The 20,810-nt window shown below is 38.4% G+C and overlaps 2 protein-coding genes across 9 annotated transcripts in view; one reads left to right on the forward strand and one right to left on the reverse strand.

Moving 5' to 3' along the window:
• Positions 1-7,753, forward strand: part of LOC137103157 (ras-specific guanine nucleotide-releasing factor RalGPS1-like) — an 87,700-nt gene extending 79,947 nt beyond the window's left edge. For 5 of the 7 annotated variants that reach the window (XM_067483204.1, XM_067483201.1, XM_067483200.1 and 2 more), the window contains 5 exons: positions 1,539-1,644; positions 1,740-1,832; positions 2,569-2,674; positions 2,761-2,852; positions 3,874-7,753. In XM_067483204.1, the coding sequence (XP_067339305.1) occupies positions 1,539-1,644; positions 1,740-1,832; positions 2,569-2,674; positions 2,761-2,852; positions 3,874-3,903 (427 nt within the window). In that variant the 3' untranslated portion in view covers positions 3,904-7,753. The remainder of the gene's footprint in view (positions 1-1,538; positions 1,645-1,739; positions 1,833-2,568; positions 2,675-2,760; positions 2,853-3,873) is intronic. The other 2 variants (XR_010911390.1, XR_010911391.1) reach the window with 2 other exon arrangements.
• A 1,008-nt stretch (positions 7,754-8,761) lies between these two features.
• On the reverse strand, positions 8,762-20,810 carry fbxw2 (F-box and WD repeat domain containing 2). 2 transcript variants are annotated; one of them, XM_067483207.1, is made up of 8 exons: positions 20,338-20,810; positions 16,384-16,676; positions 13,726-13,948; positions 11,392-11,586; positions 11,048-11,181; positions 10,789-10,875; positions 10,490-10,659; positions 8,762-9,700 (listed from the first exon to the last, which is right to left on the reverse strand). In XM_067483207.1, the coding sequence occupies exons 2-8, from the start codon at positions 16,648-16,650 to the stop codon at positions 9,412-9,414; spliced, it is 1,365 nt and encodes a 454-aa protein (XP_067339308.1). In that variant the 5' UTR covers positions 16,651-16,676; positions 20,338-20,810; the 3' UTR covers positions 8,762-9,411. The 2 variants fall into 2 exon arrangements, with proteins under 2 accessions (XP_067339308.1, XP_067339307.1); XM_067483206.1 differs by having other exon boundaries at positions 16,384-16,714; positions 20,338-20,807.

The raw sequence follows: 20,810 nt of genomic DNA on the forward strand, positions 1-20,810 counted from the left end.
TACACGTGCCTCTGCATATTCCAAAGCTCGTTCTCTTTTTATTCATATATTTTTTTAAATCCAACTGAAAACCAGGATGAGGGTCTGCACTAGTGATGGTACATGATGCCTCATAGAGTGTATGACACGGTTCTCTAACAATAGCGACATCTGCTGGTTACAAAATACATTGCAGGCAACGTGGATAAAGCGTGTGGAGACTGAACTTGGTTGATCCCTTCTGACATGTGGATGAATGGTCCTGTTTACATAACCAGCTGATAACAAAGTGCTAACTGAATGAAAGTGAAGTGTTTATCTTCCCAATAGTTTGAATATAACCAAAATAATAATAAAATGACTACGTCAAGCGCAGAATGTGCAAAAATCTTTTTTGCAAGGAAGTACAAGTGAAAAAGTGACATTTTTATTAATGTCATTTATGTGCTTGTGTACTTATGTGTGGATAAACCAGGGTTTACACATTTTGATTAAGAAAGAAAATGTTTGTAGCACATTGGGGCGATTTAGTCTCTTTCAGACCAGTTGTCCTGCTTTGGAACAACCTTTGACACAGGAAAGGAAAACATTTATCTTATTTGGTGTTATAAGATCAAAATTATCCCAAACTGGAGAAACTTTTCTTTTTCTGGATGGTTCCATAAATATCAGTGGATAATGCCGAAACAAAAACGAATACAAACAGCACCAAAGTCTCCTCTGCTCCTTTCACCACAAATGGAGTAAAGTACTGCTCCCTGAGAAACACAGTGTGTGCTACACTTCTTATGAAACAGCAGCTGGATCGGCCACATGATTTTTCTCAAAGCGATACACACATGGATACGGGGTTTGATACACGCAGCCACACTTCACTGCTCTGTCCCTAATCAGTCCATGTAAGACGTCATGTTGTGGGATAAATACCTGGACTTGGTGCTAGCAACTAACCGTACATTTCATGGTAGTTAATGGATTTTCACATTGATGATATTTTTTAAAAAAAGAAAAAAAAAGAATGTCAGCTCATTTGTAAAATAAGACAAACACACATAACTTAAGACATTATTATAGAAGATAACAGAATTAAAAGTCTACATTGAATAAACTTAAAGCCTAAATTTAAAATAAGACATAATTCCCCTAATTTGAAACTTGGCTAAAGTCAGTTTTTGCAATTTTACATTCGCCTAAATTCAGTCTTTTTTCCACAGACTCAAAGACATTTCCTACTTTACTTTTTTCATATTTTGCTCACAATTTAATATCTTTCAAATTGTTGGTAGACATATTTGATGACCTGTAACAATCACTCTGTTGCTTCCAAGTGCTTTTCCATTTTAAGAATCTATAATCTTTTCTCTAGAACCATACATACAATATCTGCTGTTTGTCCTGACTCCTCCTTCATCTAACCATCCAATAGTCTGTCCTTCTTCAGTGTTCATGCTCCCTCTATAGGAAGATTGTTAATTTTTAAAAACCGTTGTATGAACTCACCGTAATGTACTTATTTTATTATTCTCTTCTCCAATTCTTACACAACACCCAACTCATAGCTCCTGTGCTGCCACTTCCTGCTATGGCTGCAGCGAGACAGGCAGTGTGACCATTGAAGGACCCCTGAGAAGAAAAACAATATTGAAGGAGGGACGGAAACCCAAAGTAAGCTGATATTTGATTTCATTAAATGGAAAAGACTCAACCTGAGGAGGGTGGTGAGATGTTTGCAGCGTATCCATCAATTTGCTGTCTTTCAGTTGTCGTCATGGACCAGATTTTGGATCACTCTGTCTGGATCAACACTGATATTCTATGGGGCAAAAGCACTGAGAGCTTCTGAAAGGAAACATGTAAGTGTGACTGCTATTACACTGCTATTACACTGCTATTAGACTATTATTAAACTGCTACTACACTGCTATTACACTGCTCAAGTTTTCTAACTAACTTGAATAAAGCTACAATATTTTTGTAAACACTGTAGAACAAAGACTTTTTTTACTTGTAGTTTTTACTTTTTTTAACATATTTGCTCAATTTCATTTTGATGCAACATATTTCATAAAAGACTGGAAAAGGTGTCAGTGCCAATAAAAATACCTGGAGGAACATCTCATCTTCATTCACTGTTGAGGATTTGTAATGTGATTTACAGCAACCCACAGTTTACCCACTACATGTCCTGCATGAACAATTTTCATACTTAGGAAATCGCTGCTTTTAGGATTTTATTTAGAATTTTTTGGCATCTGTTGAATGTCCGGTTGAGTGATCCGCTACTCGGACTGCAATAATGGGATCAGGGCTGCACGGAAGTAGAGAACAAAAATGCATGAAGCAGTTATTGGTTGAGTGCTGGATTTCACCCAATGTTACCACCATGGCAACATTAGTTAAGTTTATTCGTCAACTGATAGTGAGAGAATTGCTGTCCAACAATTAATAGCCAACAACTCGGTACTTGAAGTACGAGTGGAGAGACACACAGGTTTACTGGGATTTATTGGGTTTGCAGCAAAGCTGTGTTCAGGTTTCATGTCTTCGGGGCTCTGAATTTGGTTAACTGTAATCCCATCTATGCCCCAGTATAAATCCAGTCCCTGTAAGAAGGTCTGTGTTACCGGATGGATGGTGGTGCTGCCAGACGACCCAGCCCGACCCAACATCTTCCGTCTTAACGACCCAGACAAAGGTCAGCGTTGCACTGTCGCACGCCTCCTCTTTTTCTCCCACAATTTCCATTCACATTTTCACAGAGTTATTTTTGACACTGTACAGGCAACGTTTACAAGTTCCAGACAGGATCCAGGTTTTCAGCCATCATCTGGCACAAAAACCTGGAAGAAGCTTGTAGGAGCAGTAGACCTCAGGTATGTTTTACCAAACACACACACCTGCTTGTTATGGCTCACATGCAGTCAGATCCAACAACTCTTGCCTCCAGAAACTGGGCTGCAAATGTACAGTTTATAATTTGCGGTCTGCACATTTCTGTTGGTATTAAAACCATAATCAGAAAGTTTTTCCAATTACTTTAACTGCAGACCATCATAAATACCTGTATTATATTTGTATTTAAATGTGCATATACACTCTGCTTCCCTTTCTTGCCTCTGAAATGATGAGATTGTAATAGATGTTAATTCATTTTTAGCAACGAATGGTTAAAACTACCAAAATAAAATTTGTGCAGGAATGCACTCTTTTAATTACTGATCATACTGCAGGATCACGGTTGAAAACAAAGCACATACATTAGTCTTTAAGTACTATACAGTACAGGACACGTTCTGGTATCTGTCTGCAATTTCCAGAAAAAGTCAAGACATTGTATAAAATATACAGAATGCAATGATTTGCAAATCATCTGAAACCTATTCTTGGTTGAATAGAAAGATGTGATGCTAAATTTGCAATTTGATTGTTTTTTGCAAAATATTTGCTCAATTTGTTTGCAACATGTATCATTAAAGTTGAAACAGGGGCAAAGAAAGTCTGGAAAAATTGTGTAGTGCCAAAAAAAAAAACTGAAAATCTGTTTGAACATCTCCCAACTGATGACTGACGAGTTTCCCAGAATTAAGAGTTGAGGTGGGCAAAGAATTGAGCAATTTGAGGATAACATTTGCTAAGAATTTGGGGATTTCATTACTACAGTAGATAAAATCATTAAAACATTTAGAGAATCCAGAAAAATCTGTCTACACTAGGGACAAAGCCAAACGCCAGTAGGAAACGGCTGTGATCCAGACGCATTGCTGCCTTTTTGGAGGCAAAGCTCACTTAACATGAACTGAGATAAAGTGGAAAAGTGGCCTGTGGTCTCAGTGTTTTTAAAAGAAGAGGCGTTTCATCACCGTCGATTGTGTAACTGCTCTGTTCTCTCCACAGATACCAGCAAACCTCATGTCATTTGAATGAGCAACGACCTTAATCTGTGGGACATTATTGTGCCAAACCCATCTATTGAAGGAAACGCAGACTAAACAATGGAGCATTGTGGAATTTGTTGCTGTCTACTGGCACATCTGAATCTTAAACACTGGAAGTGTGAGTGCACATGCCAACACACTCAAAGTCTTCTTCACCAAGACTAAAAAAAACTCAGTCAGTGGAAGACTTATGAGATTGTCTCATTTCCTTCTCTACGCTTTCTTGTTCATTGCCATTGTTACGCTGCTATAAACGTGAGCAAGCGTTTTGTTTTTTCTTTTTTGGTGGTTTGTTTTTTTTTTTCTCTCGGCCCACGTTGGGTTTCTGCCGAAAGGTGAAAAGATGCATTAGTGCACAAATGTGGATGACAGTGTTAGTTGACTGATTGGGTTTGTAGATCAGAGTTTTTCACGTGGAAAGTTGGAAAAAGACCCTGTTGTTTAACCCTCATGATACTGCTAAGCTGAAGTGAACTCTTGTCTTCAAATAAGATACAACAACCGTGTTTTTTTTCCTGCTTTTCAACATCGTACAGAAGTGGAAGAGCTGGCAACATCGCCCGTGAGCTTGGATCAATGGTCTTAAGTGGTGTGCAGGAAAAAGATGGCACAGTTTGAAGGCCGCTTTATTACAATTTGAACAAAAAATACAGACCAAGAATCTTCTTCACTTTCACCCCTGTGATGTACAGCTGGACTGAAGTTGTTCCTAAAGAAGACATTTGTAGACATAAAGCAAATATTATGGAGCCATGAGGAAGCAGCCCTGGATCAGTTTACCTGTTCCTCCCTCGCTATCTCAGTCAGGTATCCCCTTGTAGAAGGTGTTTGCCGATGTACATAAAAAGGTTTACAAACTCTGCACCAGTTACTATTTTCTACAGAACAAATTCATATTTGCCAAACACCATGAAAACTGTAGTGAACAAGGTGATAATGCAGAAAACAGACAGATGCTGTGGACACCAGTATGCTGAGGCAGCTGGCTGAGTGAATTTAAAGCGGTTTACAATGAAGTACCAAGCTTGTGTGTGTGTGTGTGTGTGTGTGTAAATATACTGTATTTATTTGTAAAAGAGTTTATTTTTGACAATTGGCCATAAAAGGGAAAATGGTACGATTGGAATATCTTTTGATTCACCGCCTGCTGCACGAAGCTGCTCATGAGAGACTGTTGGTGGGACGCCACCCTAAATATTAGCTGATCTTACAATGAAGGACTCCGGGAGAGAGGAAGACTCCATCAGCATTGGTACTGTACCTGATTCCAAAGTAAACTGCTGTGTGTAAGTTAAAGCATAATTCTGCTTTATTACAAGTTGCACTGTATCTCATCATTTTTGCATCCTACAAGGTAATTATTGAAAATGTGAACACAACTAGTGAAAAGTATTTAAATATCTCAGGGTCTCGTTCACAAGTGAGGTAAGTTAAAATGTAAGATCACCAGGTGGATCGATCAAAGAGTAAGATCATTGGTAGAAGCAGTAGAGTTTTCATGTTAAGGCAGCTGAGCTCGTCTTAACGGAAGGAAGAAAATAATAATTAGTTTGTATGTTGTCATGTCCAACAGAGCCAAGGGTTGAGTTTAAAAGCTGACTAAAGACGCGCATAGTGCCGACTTTGGTGGTTCAACTAAAACCTGACAGGAATAATGTTTAAATGATATTATTGATTAAAGAGAGAAATAGAGTTGAGATCAGACTGACGGTGCTGTCAGTATCATTTTGAGCCCCAACAAAGTGGTTTAGATAATCAGAACAAACTGTTGGTTTGTTGCTAACTTGTTCATGTTTCTTACCCCGTAAAATCTTCTGTTATCAATAACTGCTGGAAACGATGGTTAAACAAAGTTGTAATAAGCCAGAATTATTCTGAGTAAAACTCAGAAAAATGTAAATGAAGTTAAACTTTTACTAATAGATTTCAAATGTTCCTCTTTTTAAATCACGGTAATTAATAACTTATATCAGCAAAAATGTGAAAAATGAATGAAATAATCCTTTGAGTAATCATATTTTAAGGTATCATGTCTGTAATATTCTTTGTTTTTCCAGAACTCATTCGTGTGTTCTTGACCAAGCTTTTATTGGACTAATGGCAAGAATTTCTTCAAGTAGCCTGATTCATTTTCCAGGGTTGTTGTTGTCCATCTGCAGGTGAATACAGTCCTGAGTTCCTCCCTAAATCCTAGACGACCCCAGTGGTGATGACACCTGGTTAAACCCATTTAATGCAAGTCACAAGCCAGTCATTCTGGACACAATAATCCGAGACATTAAAGAGAGAAAATGTCAGAGTTGTTTGGTTTCTTCCTGAAATCAAATTTACACAGTGACTTCGTAACATTTTATAACCAATGCTGATGGATCTTGGAATAAGTGATCGGAAACGGCAGCACTAAAGTTTGATCTGCCTTCGTGAATTATACCTAATCTGTTTTGAAATGTTCTTTTTTCTATTATTTGTTCCCCTGAAAATGACAAATGCCTCACTGACATGTGGCATTGTTTTTCCAAATGCAGCATAGATGCAGTTTGTCCCAAGTGTTGTCTCAACAACCAAAAGACCACGTGTAGATTAAAATACATGTTTTGTTTAATGTATGATTCTAAATACATTTGATCCAAATGTAAGTATATAAGCAGCAGTTCATGATTAGATCATAACACTTTGCAGTTTGTTTTAATGAAGTATTTCAACAAGTATTGCTTTACTACTTATTTTCAATTGTTTTAATAATTGTATAGAGCTGCCATGTTTCTGTTTTGTGGGACATTGCATGTGTTTGTGTACAAAATATCTAGTGTTGTAACTGTGAAAAACATAACCACTGGGTTGTGATTATCAGTCTGTGATAAGTTATTTCTTACCATGGCGTCACGTTGCTGTATTTTTCAGCCTCAGACACTGAATTGAGAATAAAATGTATGTACAGAGATGCTTACTGTATGTAGTCTCCATATGATCTGTACTGAATGGGCTGTGATGGACATGCTCCATCAGCACCCTCTGCTGCCACTCTGCACAGTTTTCTATACTACAGTTCAACATGGAACCAGGTTTTCTGTGCGGTAATTATTTAAAAATATGGAATATATATATAATCTAAACTACTATCGGCCACTTAATATGTCTGAAGATTCCTAGTGGTCCAGGTGTGGTTATCCAAAGATTGAATAATGTTAACTGGACTTCTTTCTTACTGGTTAGAAATGTTTCGCTACTCTTCACACCCCTATGGTAAATTTTGTGAAGAAACTACCTAGTTTCTCTACTTCAGGACGACTTAATGTGATGTATTTATTCCGAATATGTAATCTGTCATTATTGGTTAACCGTCAGCACGCAAAGCGGTTAAAATCAGCTCCGCCTTTACAAACGTTGACTTTTGACCCTGAACTAATTACTGTATATGTTTAGCCATAAGTACCATAATCGGCATTGTTTAAAATACATTGTTTTACCAGAGGACTTTTATTTTTGTACGTTGACTAAAAGATTTCAAACGGGACATGTAGTGAATAATTTAAACTTGCACTTTTACTTGAGTATTAAGTTTGTATTTCTACCACCTGTGTACACAGTGGATCACATGTGGCCGTGTAGCTGCTGACGGATCAGTGAATATGCTGATGCTCGTCCTTGTCCTCCATGGCACCAGTGTTAAAGTTATAGCTGATTGGTGTATGTGAAAACTGGAGATGAGTTGGCCTGATAGTCTGAAGCAACAGTGACCCATGTTAACCAAGTCTGCCACTGACTAGCACCTTTAGATTAACTAGCATTGCTAATCTTCTGTTGACTGACACGCTCAAATAAACAGACACAACAACGTTTACTTGTTACTTTATTTATCTAAAGAACTGCAATATTGAAGCTGACTGTAGATGGTGCAGGTGACCCAGGAGCCACGGCCATAACACATTTTGTGAAATAAACACTATGCAGTGCTTGTATGAAGTGGCAACTAATTATGAAGAACTTCAACAAAAATGTGTTGCACTCCACATTTTTACTGGCCCATATTAATTTATATACAATGTGTTTTTTTTATTTTAACTGCTGGGAGGATATACTACATGGGGTGTGACAGTCAGATGACAGTACATCAGATTTAAAAAAAGCTAAACATAAGTCTGTACACCTAAGTGAGAAACAGGTTATTGTCCTTCACAGCAAAAAAAGTGAAGCCTAAGGTTTGATGCATATACATTACACCTTGTTGTGATGTGTGTTCTACCGAAGCAAACGAAGGCATCAATGAAAATTCTGGGCTTTACTTTCTGGGTGCAAGCCAGAAAACTGAACTGACACAATGTTAAGACTGATGCAAGGCGAGTTTACACATTTTTTTTTGTTGTTGTTGTTCTGCCAGTAAAACCATATATTGAAACTCCACAATTTTTATTTTGTACAGATCCAACTACTTGCCAATTCACTGCTGATGCTGTGCAATGCAATGAGGCCTTTTGAAATGTAAACCCAATGTTTGAAGTTAATAACTTATAAAATCAACTTGCTGAGCGAGTCAAGTCCATTAGGTAGCTATAAAAGTACAGACTGTTAGAGCACAGTAAATATGAAAAGTTCAACATAAAAGGTTTATATAATGCAATCATCACCTGTGCTGGAGCGATTCTAGTTTGTAACATCAAATGAACTGAAAAGGCACCTCACATTTCTCAATTTGACATTTAAACCAGACGTCCTTTAGAAAAGCATATTCAGTAGAATAAATGAAGCTTCACAATGTTTAAAATGGTACAAAATGTACCAAACCAAATTCAACACAGGATTCACTTTAGTGTCTTTGGGGATGGTCTGTAAAAACTGGGGGGAATAACTCCCTTGATGTCAACCTTTCGTCAAAGGACATGTTTTGTAGTATTTACAGAGTCTGTTTAAGGCAACCCTGCTTTTTTTCCCCCCCAAGGAAACCAGTGTTTTAGCAAATCAGCTCTGTGACAAGCTTGGCATTAGGCATGTTCTGGCTACAGCACACATCATAGTCTGATCCAAGTAAGAAAAGGTCTTACTAGACTATGGATTATAGTTGGGCTACACGTAATCAAACTGCACGATGCTAAACTGGTCAAAGACGGAATCTGTCAAATGTGTACACGTCCACATTAAAGTTAGCGGTTTATTTTAGAACTTGTTTTAATTGTTGCAGACACATCTTTGGCTTCAACAAGCCTTTTTTCTATCCATCCGTGTCCAGGATCAGTAGACCAGTGAGGTTTTAAAAGAACTGAAGAGCATGTGTTCGTCACACATCAGCAATAGTTCCATCATTTTCATGTGTCAGTGTTCATCTGATGTCCAAAGCAGAACTCTGTGGTGAGGAAGAAGCAGATAAAAACAAATGCTTTGGTCCATGCATGATGCATCTTGGCTGTTTAGGTTCATATACTTCAGAAAACATGTGATGGCCATATTGTCATATGTCACATTCCAATCATATCCCAGCAGTCGGGGGTTTGGCCACTTGCTTCTATCCATTCTCTTTCCACAGTACAAGGTGAATGCTATGGTCGGGCATGCTGGTGGCAAACACCAGTCCAGAATCATTGCCGCCATCCAGGCCATTGAGCCAGGAAGTGACACCGGCCAGGAAGCTGGATCCTCGTTTGGACTTTCTGTAGGCAGGTAAAGGCCAGCGGCCTGAGATAGCCTCTGTCCTTAGGTCCATCACATACAGATAGTTGTTGTCAAAAAGCAGTGCAAACACCTCTCCAAAGCTAAGCAGAGACAGGTTGGCTGGGTCCTGCATTTTTATCACCCTGTGAACAGCAAAATGTGTGAAGAAGACTTCAAGCAGCAGCAAATTTATTAGAGAACAGTTTTGCCACCAGATCCTTTAATCTAAACAAACCTCCTTTTCTACCTGTTGGCACTCAAAGCGCTTTACACTGCTTCTTATTCACCCATTCACACACACACACAGGGGAGCTGCTTGCAACTAAGTTGTGTTTCAGTGTCTTAAGATGTGAATCAAATGTTATTAGCATCCATAACTGATTTCAGTCTAAATGTTACTGTCCCCTCCAAACCTTTAGAAGCCTTGAATGAGCCCTGCTGTTCCACTGTTGAACATACATTATAGCTTTTCATTTGTCACCCACACTTTCTGAAATCACAACTCCAAACGACAAAAGCCTGTATAGTGTAAATAGGGTCAGATTGGGTTTGGTCTGATCTCAAGGGAACAGTTACTTGATTTTTTTCTAGTGGCAAAGAACTACTGTTACCATGGACACTAGAAACTGGATTTAAATTCACTTAAGTAAAAAAGGGAATCTGCTGTTACATAACGGCAGGATGGTCTACATGAAGTAAAATCCCCCAAGTTAGCAAGTATTAGAATTTAAAGGCCAACATAACACCACCTTGGGAAAATATTGATGTGGGGTTGTTTGAACTTTTCACAAATCTCAATGTTTCTAATGTTTACATTTTTAAACTCAGGACATATTTGTTTGTCTGTAGTTTTACTGCTAGAATTCACGTCTGAATTCTAATTTACATAGTCCATTTTATCTACAGAACAGATTTTCTAAATGTATTTTTACCTGAGAATCTCAAAACTGGCAAAGTCCCACTGATAAACTCCAAGGTCAGAGCTACAGATGATGTAGCGTCCGTCAAACTGCAGGCGAGGCTGAAGGCTGATGCTCCGATCCTCTGACACCGACAAAGTCTTTAAACACTTACAGTTGATTTCTCTACCTAAGGGCCAGACCTGCAGTGGGAACAATATTGGCACCATCTTATCTTAAAACACAAAAGCTATGATAAAAGCCTGAAATTAGTTTTTCTTTGCTCTTCAAAAGTGAAAGCACAAGATAACAGCAAGAGACATCAGCATTACCTTAATTTCATACTTATCAGCACTTAAGAGAATATAATCACCAGGACTGTGCACCACAGACTCTACTTCACTTTTCTGTAGTATCACCTAACAGGAGGCAACAAAACAAGATACACATTTAACAAGTCTTTTAAGGTTATTAGCCATTTTTATTGATACCTATGTTATTAAAACACATTTACTGACATTTCACAATTGAATCAAAATGTATTACCACATTTATGGTTATGTAATAATAATTATGTATAAACAAACACACCTTGGTGACCCACTCAGTGTGTCCAGTAAGAGTGTTGAGACAGGCCCCAGCAGACAAAGCCCAGATCTTAACGGTAAAATCTGCAGATCCACTGACCAGCACATCCAGCTCATCGTTGTAATCCACACTGAAGACTGGAGGGACACAAAATGTTTAAATACTTTTAATCATTTACTGAAATATGTTGTGTTAAAATGTTAACAAAAAACATTTATTAATTTTTAAATGATATAGTTTAACTTCTAGCAGCTATAAAATTTGAGTTTGTGGGTTTGATTTTATTTGAATAATGTGCTTTTTCCAAGTTAGGTTTGTGTCTGATAACTCCAATCGTAAAAACAAACCTGCTCCTGTGTGGCCACGGAAGCGCTGGATTTTAGCACCTGTGCTCCACTCCCAGCATGCAATAGTGTTATCGAAGGACCCAGTCACCAGCTTCTGCTCATCAAATTTCACTGTGGCACAGGTGTGTGTCTGAATCCCATAAATACACTGCCCAGTGCGCACGTCCCATAATTTGGCAGAGAGGTCATCAGATCCTGAAAAACAACAGGACCTTCATCTTTTTGCTGTAAGCTCTAACGGAGGATGGGCTCTGATGGCTGGCTCCACATAGACTAAGTTCTAAGTTGGTAAAACACAAAGAAAAGGATACAACAACAACAACAACAACAGCGGCATAATCTGTATAAACGTGTGGTAGGTCAATGACATGACAGACTGCAAAATATAACATTTGCAGGAGGATCACCAAGACTTTAATGTAAATATTTTTCATCTGTTCAACATATTAAGGTTTGTGCCCACTGTATTCTGTGACTTCTGTAATAGAAGTAGTTAATAGTTTGCCCTCAGATAATATAAGTAGACACAGCATGAAAAATACCTGCACTTGGGCTGAATGATATTTAAATGAATAAAGCAATTTTTCAGTGCTGCTAACTGCTGTGAAAATGGCCTCAGCAGAAACAAACCCCAATGTCGACAACCACCGACAGGCCACACTGTCAAAGTCATATTGGCGGTTAGGATACAATCATGTTAAAATAAACTTAACGTGTTTGTTGTGTAGAACAAATCCTCTGATAGTAGCAGGTCTTAGTATTAGGCAAAAACAACCTAAGACAAACAACAAAATATACCTTTATTCATCATGTCCTTATTTTAACAAAAATGAAGCCAAAAAGAAAAATACTCTAATACTAAGTTCCCCCTTACTTCTTCCATAGCATTTAAGAGGGGAAGTTGCAGCAAGATGCTGACAATCATCAGCCCTCGATTAACTGATCATCAGCAGGTCTGCAGAACTCTCTGGCAGTGTGATGGTCTGGGCATTCAGGTGTGTGTGTGTGTGTGTGTGTGTGTGTGTGTGTGTGTGTGTGTGTGTGTGTACAAAGACAAGAGGGAAAGACAAAAGCAGTGGTCTTACAGAAGCAGTGGTTGCTGCAAATTAATCTGGAAAGGGTTATAAAACCATTTCCAAACAATTTACATTCAACGTTCTACAGTAAGAAAGATTTGCAGGTTGAAACCATTCAAGACAGCTGTCAGTCTTCACAGGAGTGCACGTTCCAGCACGTTCACCCCAAGGTCAGACCATGCAATGCCCCAAGCCATAGAAATAAATACCCAAGAGCTCCATCTCAGAGCCTACAGGGCTCATTGAGCAGGTTAAAAGCCTCTTCTGTCTAAAAACTGAAGTCCACAAACTGGCACATGAACAAACATCAAGACTTCTGGAACAATGTGCTATGGAGGCCCTGGCTATATGTTGAAGTGCCTCTGGGCAAGACAGCCCCTAACAGCCCATTCCCCTCTCAAGCTATGCAGCGCTGGTCCATGCCCGGTAGAAATTGGGGAGGGTTGCGTCAGGAAGGAAAAACTATGCCAAATCAACATGCAGACAATGATCCGCTGTGGCGACACTCAACTCACGGGATAAGACGAAAAGGACATCTCAGTTGAAGACAGCTATTGCGTAAGGAACAAAGCTTGGTCTGATTCTTCTCTTAGAGTTTTTTTAAAGAATGTTTTGCAGGGTTTAAACACAATGTTGCCTACTGTTTTTGACCCTGGAGGTATGAATGCTCCACTTCATGCTGCAGCCCATATTTGGAGCATGATGGTGCACAGCCAAACTGAATAGTATTTAATAAGTTCTGTTAAAAAAAAAAGGCAGTCTCAGATGTGGGGTTTTAGACAACAACACCAGTTTTTAAAGCAGATTTCAGGAAATAAAGCAAGGCCAAACATCTGGGGTGGGCTTAGTAGATCACCGAGGGGAAAGTCCTACACAATCAATCCAAGTTTGAGATTTATAGCAGTAGCAGATGTGTGTTTGTAAGAAGACAGAAAAGAGAGAAAAATACAATGCTGCATCAAATGCATAGTGTAACAAGTGTGAGGGTGTTGGACACCTGAACTAAATCAACCACACCCCCTCACCAAGGAGAGAAGTCCTCTACTTCTCCAGAGACATGTTCCAATCTGTTTGCATCTTTGTGGAGAAAAACTCATAGTGTAGTCTGACCTCATATGACACTATACTTTTACATGAGGTCCAAAAAAAAAAAATGAACAAAAACGCATTGCTGTGCTGTGGGAGAGATGACATTTATAATGAGGCATACAAAAAACGTGTGTATACACCTAGGGGCAGATTCTAACTCATAATTTACCTGTGCAGAGGAGCCCATCCTTATAGTAGAGGGCATAGACACGAGCACTGTGGCCAATGAGGGACGACGTCTCAAAGGCCTCCTGATCCTTCAGTTGCGTCATTCGCAGCTTAGCCTTAAGGTAGACCCCCTTCCAGTGTGAAGCATCCTGAATGGACTCGTCAATCCTCCAGCCTAACTCCCGACACACTCCCTGCCACACCTCTGTGCAAGAGTTTATTACCTTCAAAGATATGGATAATTGTTGAAAGGTTTTATCATTTACATGAGTGAACAACAAGTACTTTCAATAAAACACTAAAAGTGCTTGTTTTGGTTTGTAAAGGTGCAAGTTTCACTTATTGCTGCGTCTTTAATTACAGAGCAACATGCAGTGCTTCCCCTTAAAGTAGAGGCATGAGGGCCACCATAATAACCAGACCATGCCTACATGAAATCTAATACCAATACACACATACACTATATGCCAAAAGTATTTAAAAATAAATAATATGATAAATAATAAATAAATGAATTCTGGTGCACAAAGCAAGGTCCATAAAGACATGGATGAGTGAGTTTGGTGTGGAAGAACTTGAGTGGCCTGCACAGAGTCCTGGCCTCAACCCGATAGAACAGCTTTGGGATGAATTAGAGTGAAGACTGCGAGCACTGTGTATTATGTATTTCATAAAAACACTCCTAAACCTCGTGGAAAACCTTCCCAGAAAAGTTGAAGCTGTTATAGCTGCAAAGGGCCGACGTCATATTAAACCCTATGGATTTACTGTTGGCAATATAGTGTATTTGGAAATGGTCATTTGCATTTACAACTGTCTGTGTCCCCGTCTCCTACCTGCTATATCTGAATTACTTATCACAGCTTTCATTAAAAAGAAAACCAAAAAAAATAAATAAATGAAAACGAACGAACAAACCCAGGAATACATGCAAACATTAATGAGAGTTACCAGAGTATCTCACGTTTAATATGCGTATACCAAGGTTTATAAAATTAGGCAGCATCTTCACTGATTATTCATGAACTGTAGGCCTCAACAGGCTTGTACAGGTTAAAATAAGTTGGTGATATATTTCCTTCTGTCTTTCACTTTTAATACATTTCAAGTTAGTTGCAATGTGTCAATAATTGATGTCATTAAATGTTGGTATAACATAACTGCTTAAATGACACTAAGTAACCATTGCAAATATGTGTTGTAATGTATTAAGTAAAATGCAATATTTCTCATATTGCAACTAATGTTATACTTGATACTAAAATCCAGGGTATCTGGCTGCTATTAAGGCTAATGTGAGCATTGCATCCCTACAAAGAGAAAACACGACACTCTAAAAATATTAACGGTTTTCCCTGAAACTTCAGAAACAAATGAAGATGAGGAAGAGTGTAGAGGTAGAAGAAGGAGGCGATGTGAAAGGGAGAGTTAGCATAAGCATTATGAAGCAGTTATACAGGCTCCATTTCAAACTCACACTGCACTTGAACCAACAGATAAGAGCAAACGTAGAACATCTGCCTCTGAGCCAGATTAGTTAAAGAACCTCAAACATAGTGTGTGGTTTTATCAGGATCTCCATGGTAGGCTAAGTTCTACTATATTACCTATATATTACCCATATAAACTCACAATGTACTAAACAAAGACATATCTTCACTTATTGTACGTAAAAACAGATGCAAAAAGAGCACTTGGGAGCTTGTAGGAGAATATCAATAAAGTGGCCTCTAGTTGGGGAATTTACATACAATGATGTAACGGTGAAAAAAGAAAAATTAAAGAAAAAATGTTGGTGATGAAAATGAGCAGTTTGTTTCAAATTGCAGTTTGCACCAACTTGAGAATTTATTAGTTTTATTTCAAATTCAAAATATTTTCTATGAAATGGTAAAACGTCACTTTCAACATCTAATATGTTGTTTACGTTCTATTATGAATAATATATGGGTTTATGAGATTTGCAAATCATTGTATCCTATTTTTATTTACATTTTACACATTCTAACTTTTTTGTATATGGTAATGTATTTCATTATGTGTAATTGTATCCTACCAATAATTTTCTGAAATTGTTTTAACTTCCTTTGTGAAGTACTTGGTTTTACCTGTGGTTCGCATGCAAAATAGCAAACAAAAATCAGTAGGAATCAATAACAGCATATTTTTTACCTTTGACATCCTTTTACCACAATGCCTGAAATATTTCCTAGTCACTGCGCATCTGGTTTTCAGCTATAATTCATTAAAGTATTCCATGTGCATTAAAATGTTTAGGCTACTAATTTTCAGGCTACTAAAATAATTCTACACATTGTTACCTAGACTATTAAATAATGTACAAGAAAAAGATCCACAAATATAGATGCTAATAAATCATATATGAAAACAATATTGTTTGGAGTAATGGCTTCAAATAATTTATCGTCTTAACAGTGAACTTCACTTACAAATTGTTGTTTGAGCTATACACAGTCTGAATGCAAGGTAACAACACAGAGTAATTAAGGTGGGCTAACAACTGATCGAGCTGTGTGACCTTTACTAGAAACCAAAGCAATCGTTCCTCTTGCAATCCTGGTATTTCCATTTGTCTTACACGAGGTTTTCCACACCAGAAAGGAAAGAAAAAAAGACAAATGAGAAGCATGACATTTACCTTATTCCACTGCTTGCACACCAGACAGCAGGTAAGCAGGGTCTGAGGGTCCAGCCAGCGTAGCAGGTAGAAGGCCAGCTCCAGGGGAAGAAGGCGCAGGAAGTCTCGCTTGAGCAGGATCTCCAGTCCATTGGACAGGTGACGGAGCTGGACAGCACCACTTAAAGAAATTAGGTGGTCTAGACACTGGTTGCGCTGCTGGTCATTTAGAGAAAGGAAAGTGGCGGAGACTGACTCCAGCCACCCCTCAAAGGCCGCTTTCTCCATGGGCACATGAGAGCGACCTGCAGCATCTACAGGAATAATGCAGGATCTGACTTCAGCACATTACCTAGACACAAGATGACATAAGGATATGGAGCAGGCAGCGTACAAATAGATTAATACGTCTGAGTTAGGTTAAATAATCTTAAACACACAGCTTCCATGTTGCTTCCATGTTGTTTCTTGACCAAGTTAACAAATGTAATAAATTTTTTTAACATACAAAAAAGGTAAGAGGGTATAATAAGTGTATTAGTGTTTCCAACTGATTTGATCACTATTTATTGGTTGATTAATTATGAAAATTGTAAATGTGTTACTTGTACGTTTTTACTTTTATCATAAAATGATTCAACAACTTCAAAGAATATTTTTAACTGAATAGCAATTCTGTTTCTATATGCTACTTACAGTTGCATAAAATGTATTGTAATGCCACTGTTTGCAATTTCTTGTTTTTGGCAAACACTCAACATGAAATGTAATCTGATCTCATAAATGGTAATAGCAGCCGTAGGCTTCCGATGCCTTTAAATGTCAAATGGAATCAGGTGTTAGTCAACCTTGAGCCCATCAATGAAATGAGAAGGGAGGTGCAATTTAGAACTACACCTACTTGTAAAACTACTCAAACAGTGTCAGTATGCTATTCACAAGCAACATCAGCTTATGTAAGTTATAGAAACTTACTTAATACGATACTTAATTGATCTCACTAAAGCCCCTTTCAAGCATTTTTCAGACATGCACTGGAATTCAGACATTACCCAGACTTTATCTGGAGGGGGCGTATGCGTGAATGCAAACACCTAAGTTTTTTGCCCCCTGGCATTACAAGGATTTTACCCATCCAGCTCCCTAGTGCAAAGTTTTAAAACCAAGCTCATTTCTGAATAGAGGAGGTGATGCTCCATTCACCATGAGTGAGTGGGCATATTGATGACATCCATTTCAATTCAACTTTATTCATATAGCGCCAATTCACAACAAAAGGGGGGGGGGGGGGGGGGGGCTCCCCCAGCAGTCTAAGCCTATAGCAGCATGACTATCACCATAAGCTTTATCAAAGAGGAAGGTCTCAAACCTAGTCTTATAGAGAAGGTGTCTGAATCTTGGATCTGAACTGGGAGACACAGGAGAGGAGCTTGATAGCTAAAGGCTCTAACCTCCCTTTCTACTATTGGAAATTCTGGGAAACACAAGTAGGCCTGCATTCTGAGGTTGAAAGTGGTCTACTGGGATGATATGGTGCTATGAGGTCTTCTATATATGATGGAGACTGATTGTTTAGAGTATGTAGGAAGCAGTGTTTTAAATTCTATTCTAGATTTAATGGGAAGCCAATGGAGAGAAGCTAGTGAAGGTGAAATATGATCTCTCTTGCTAGTTCCAGTCAGCACTCTTGCTCAGAATATTTGATTAATTGCAGGGACTTTAGTTAGTTACTGGGGCATCCTGAAAGTAGGGAATTACAGTAGTCCAACCTAGAGGTAACAAATGCATGGACCAGTTTTTCGCCATGCCAACAAACACTTCACAAGTGCTCTAGCTGGCTGACACCCAACAGGTGCCAAAACAATAGAACACAAAAGAAATCTAAGAAAATGTATTATCAAGAGCTGTTAAGCGGTTTTTGGAACCAGAGTTCTCCCTTAACCACTGACCTAAAAAAGTGCCATTGCAATTCTCATCAGTTCACTCTTTTACCTCTTCTTGTATCGTAATAAACCACTTGACTGTGTGACAGGATACTAACAGCCTTTACGAAATGTTAACTATCTTGTTGTGTGGAATCTTTGGCTGAACTAAACATGCCACAGCCTGGCTGAGAGATAGTATGAGTTTTAGTGAGGGGTGAGGAGCTGGGATTTAAAAAAAGAAAACAAATGAGAGCATCATCACAAAACAAAAACGGGCACAAGAATTTGTTTGATCTCAACAAATTTGTTTTGATAATCTTTAGAAGCCATAATTGGGAGGAGGCCTGGTGGATCAACAGTAGCGCATTGCAGAAGGCTGCAGGTTAGAATCCCACGCCTCCATGTGTGGCCTCACCCAGCCACCAAGGGCCATCTGGGCCCGGGCCTGGATAAAATGGGATGGTTGTGGCAGGAAAGGTATCCAGTGTAAAAACTCATGCCAAATCAACATGCAGAACGCGGTCCGCTGTGGCGACCCCTGAAGGGACAAGCTCAAGTTGATTGGAAGCCATAATTGTACTTAAAATCAAAGTTTTCAAAGTTAATCATTTGCACAGCTCATATATCAATAGCAGGACACCACAAATGATGCTATTTCTTCGCCAAATACTACCTTAAAATTCCACAGCAATAGTGGGAAAATGGCTTGTGAACAAAAAGAATAGGAGGTAGAACTGATCTCCAAGAACATATGTAACAAAAAATAAAACATACCTACCCCAAAATCTGCAGCCTTTTGGAGGGACCCACTTACCCTAATAGAGGTGTTGTGAAATGACCTCAAGAGTCATTCACACCTGATATCCTAACAATACAGGTGAAGCAGTTCTGTAAAAAATGAATGGTCTAAAATTCATCTTGAATGCTGTGTAGGTCTAATTCAAAGCTGCACAGTTGAGGTTATTGCTGCCAAGGTGGTTTAAAACACAGTTACTAATACTTTTTCCACCATCACTTTGTGTATTCAATGTGTGTATATATAAAGAAGACATGAAAGATTGTGGCTGTTTGTGTTTTTTCAGCCTAAAAAAAGTGTCTGTTGATATCAGTGACTTTAAACATCAGATCACATTTCATGACCAATTTATGCAAAGAGAGAGAATATTGCAAACACTGCCATCAATTTTCCTTGCAACTGCAACCTTTCAACCATAATTGTTTGATTTCCAAGATGAGCATGATGCAAACATACAAATTATACAACGTATAATTAGGGAAATTTTCATTTTAGAAAATAGCCATTTTAAAATTTAACAACAATTAGAAGTGTCAATCAAGTCAAACTATTTAATATACATTTAGAACTTATAAATGTCATGTTTGTTTTTTTTGCCTTAATCCTTTTCACATTAAATAAATGCAATACGTTTTTCCCCAAACTAGTCAACAGCAACAAGCATTTAAGACATTAGAGCGATCATGAGTTTACGATCCCATTCAATCAGTTATCGACTTGTAGTAGTTTTGTAATTTTACTGTATAATATCAGATAAGATACTTTGCTTATGCATTTCTGTAAAAATGCCACAAATTGCAGAAGTCCATTAAACTATTATTTGTCTTTGGCCTATATGAACCGTCCCACTTGAGTTGATTAAAAATGAGAAGACAAACAGCTGAAGGCTTCAACGTCAGGTCTATGACCGTGATAAAGCAACGCTGGCCTGTTAAGTAACGTTAACCTGCGTTTATCTGGTACAGGGCTCATATATTAGAATGAGTCGCTGTGAGGGAAGCCAACGTTAATTACTTTTTTGCTAGAACTGTATCTGCTAAGTTAGCTACTTGGCTAGTTAGCAACTTTTGTATAGAACGTTTACAAAGTTAATAATGCTACAATTTAACAGCAAGTTAGCTACGACTCGAAACAGTCAAGTTTAAAATGAGCAGTATCTGCTAGTGCTAGTAAACACGGATGCATGACATTAAATGTTAAATCAAACTGTCCACCAACCACACAGTTGCAGGGCGCTTCTTTATTTCTACTTGCCTGGCTTAACGGTAGTTGGTTCACATAGCGAAGTTAGCTGTCGTAAGCTAACCCGTCATCCAGCAAGTTGAAAGGACTGTCCAAGTAACCTAGCTTCTTAGCTAACGTCAGCTAAGCACCATGCTGAGAACCTGATTCTTTTAGTTCTGAATTACATAGTGTTCCTAAGGGAATAGTCTTCTACACATTCCCGAGGCTCCGAGTTTTAGCGCCTAGTAGTAGGACAGAAGGATACCAGATTCTGACAGCTTGGAAACCAAAAGATAATGGAAACGCTACCCTTGCCCTGTCCCTTGTGTTTTTACCCTCAGCATAGTCTTAGAGGAGGTGGCGTTAGCGATTTGGTAACTCTTCCCAGAATATAAATTGCATTGACGTTACACGTTCAGAATAAGCCAGGTTACTACATTAACATTATATTAGTTTTTAACCGAAGGTAATTAATTGTAGTTCCCTGTATAACTGTCTTAAAA

Source organism: Channa argus, chromosome 18, assembly GCF_033026475.1.
Source record: "Channa argus isolate prfri chromosome 18, Channa argus male v1.0, whole genome shotgun sequence".
Lineage (NCBI taxonomy): Eukaryota > Metazoa > Chordata > Actinopteri > Anabantiformes > Channidae > Channa > Channa argus.

Bases quoted from the DNA above. Each gene is read 5' to 3' on its own strand.
- fbxw2 (XM_067483207.1), bottom strand. From the start codon at position 16,650: ATGGAGAAAGCGGCCTTTGAGGGGTGGCTGGAGTCAGTCTCCGCCACT. The intron at 11,587-13,725 runs GTAAATTATGAG...GTTGTTTTTCAG, and splicing joins GGATGGGCTCCTCTGCACAG to GATCTGATGACCTCTCTGCC. The intron at 11,182-11,391 runs GTTTGTTTTTAC...GTGTCCCTCCAG, and splicing joins CCGTGGCCACACAGGAGCAG to TCTTCAGTGTGGATTACAAC.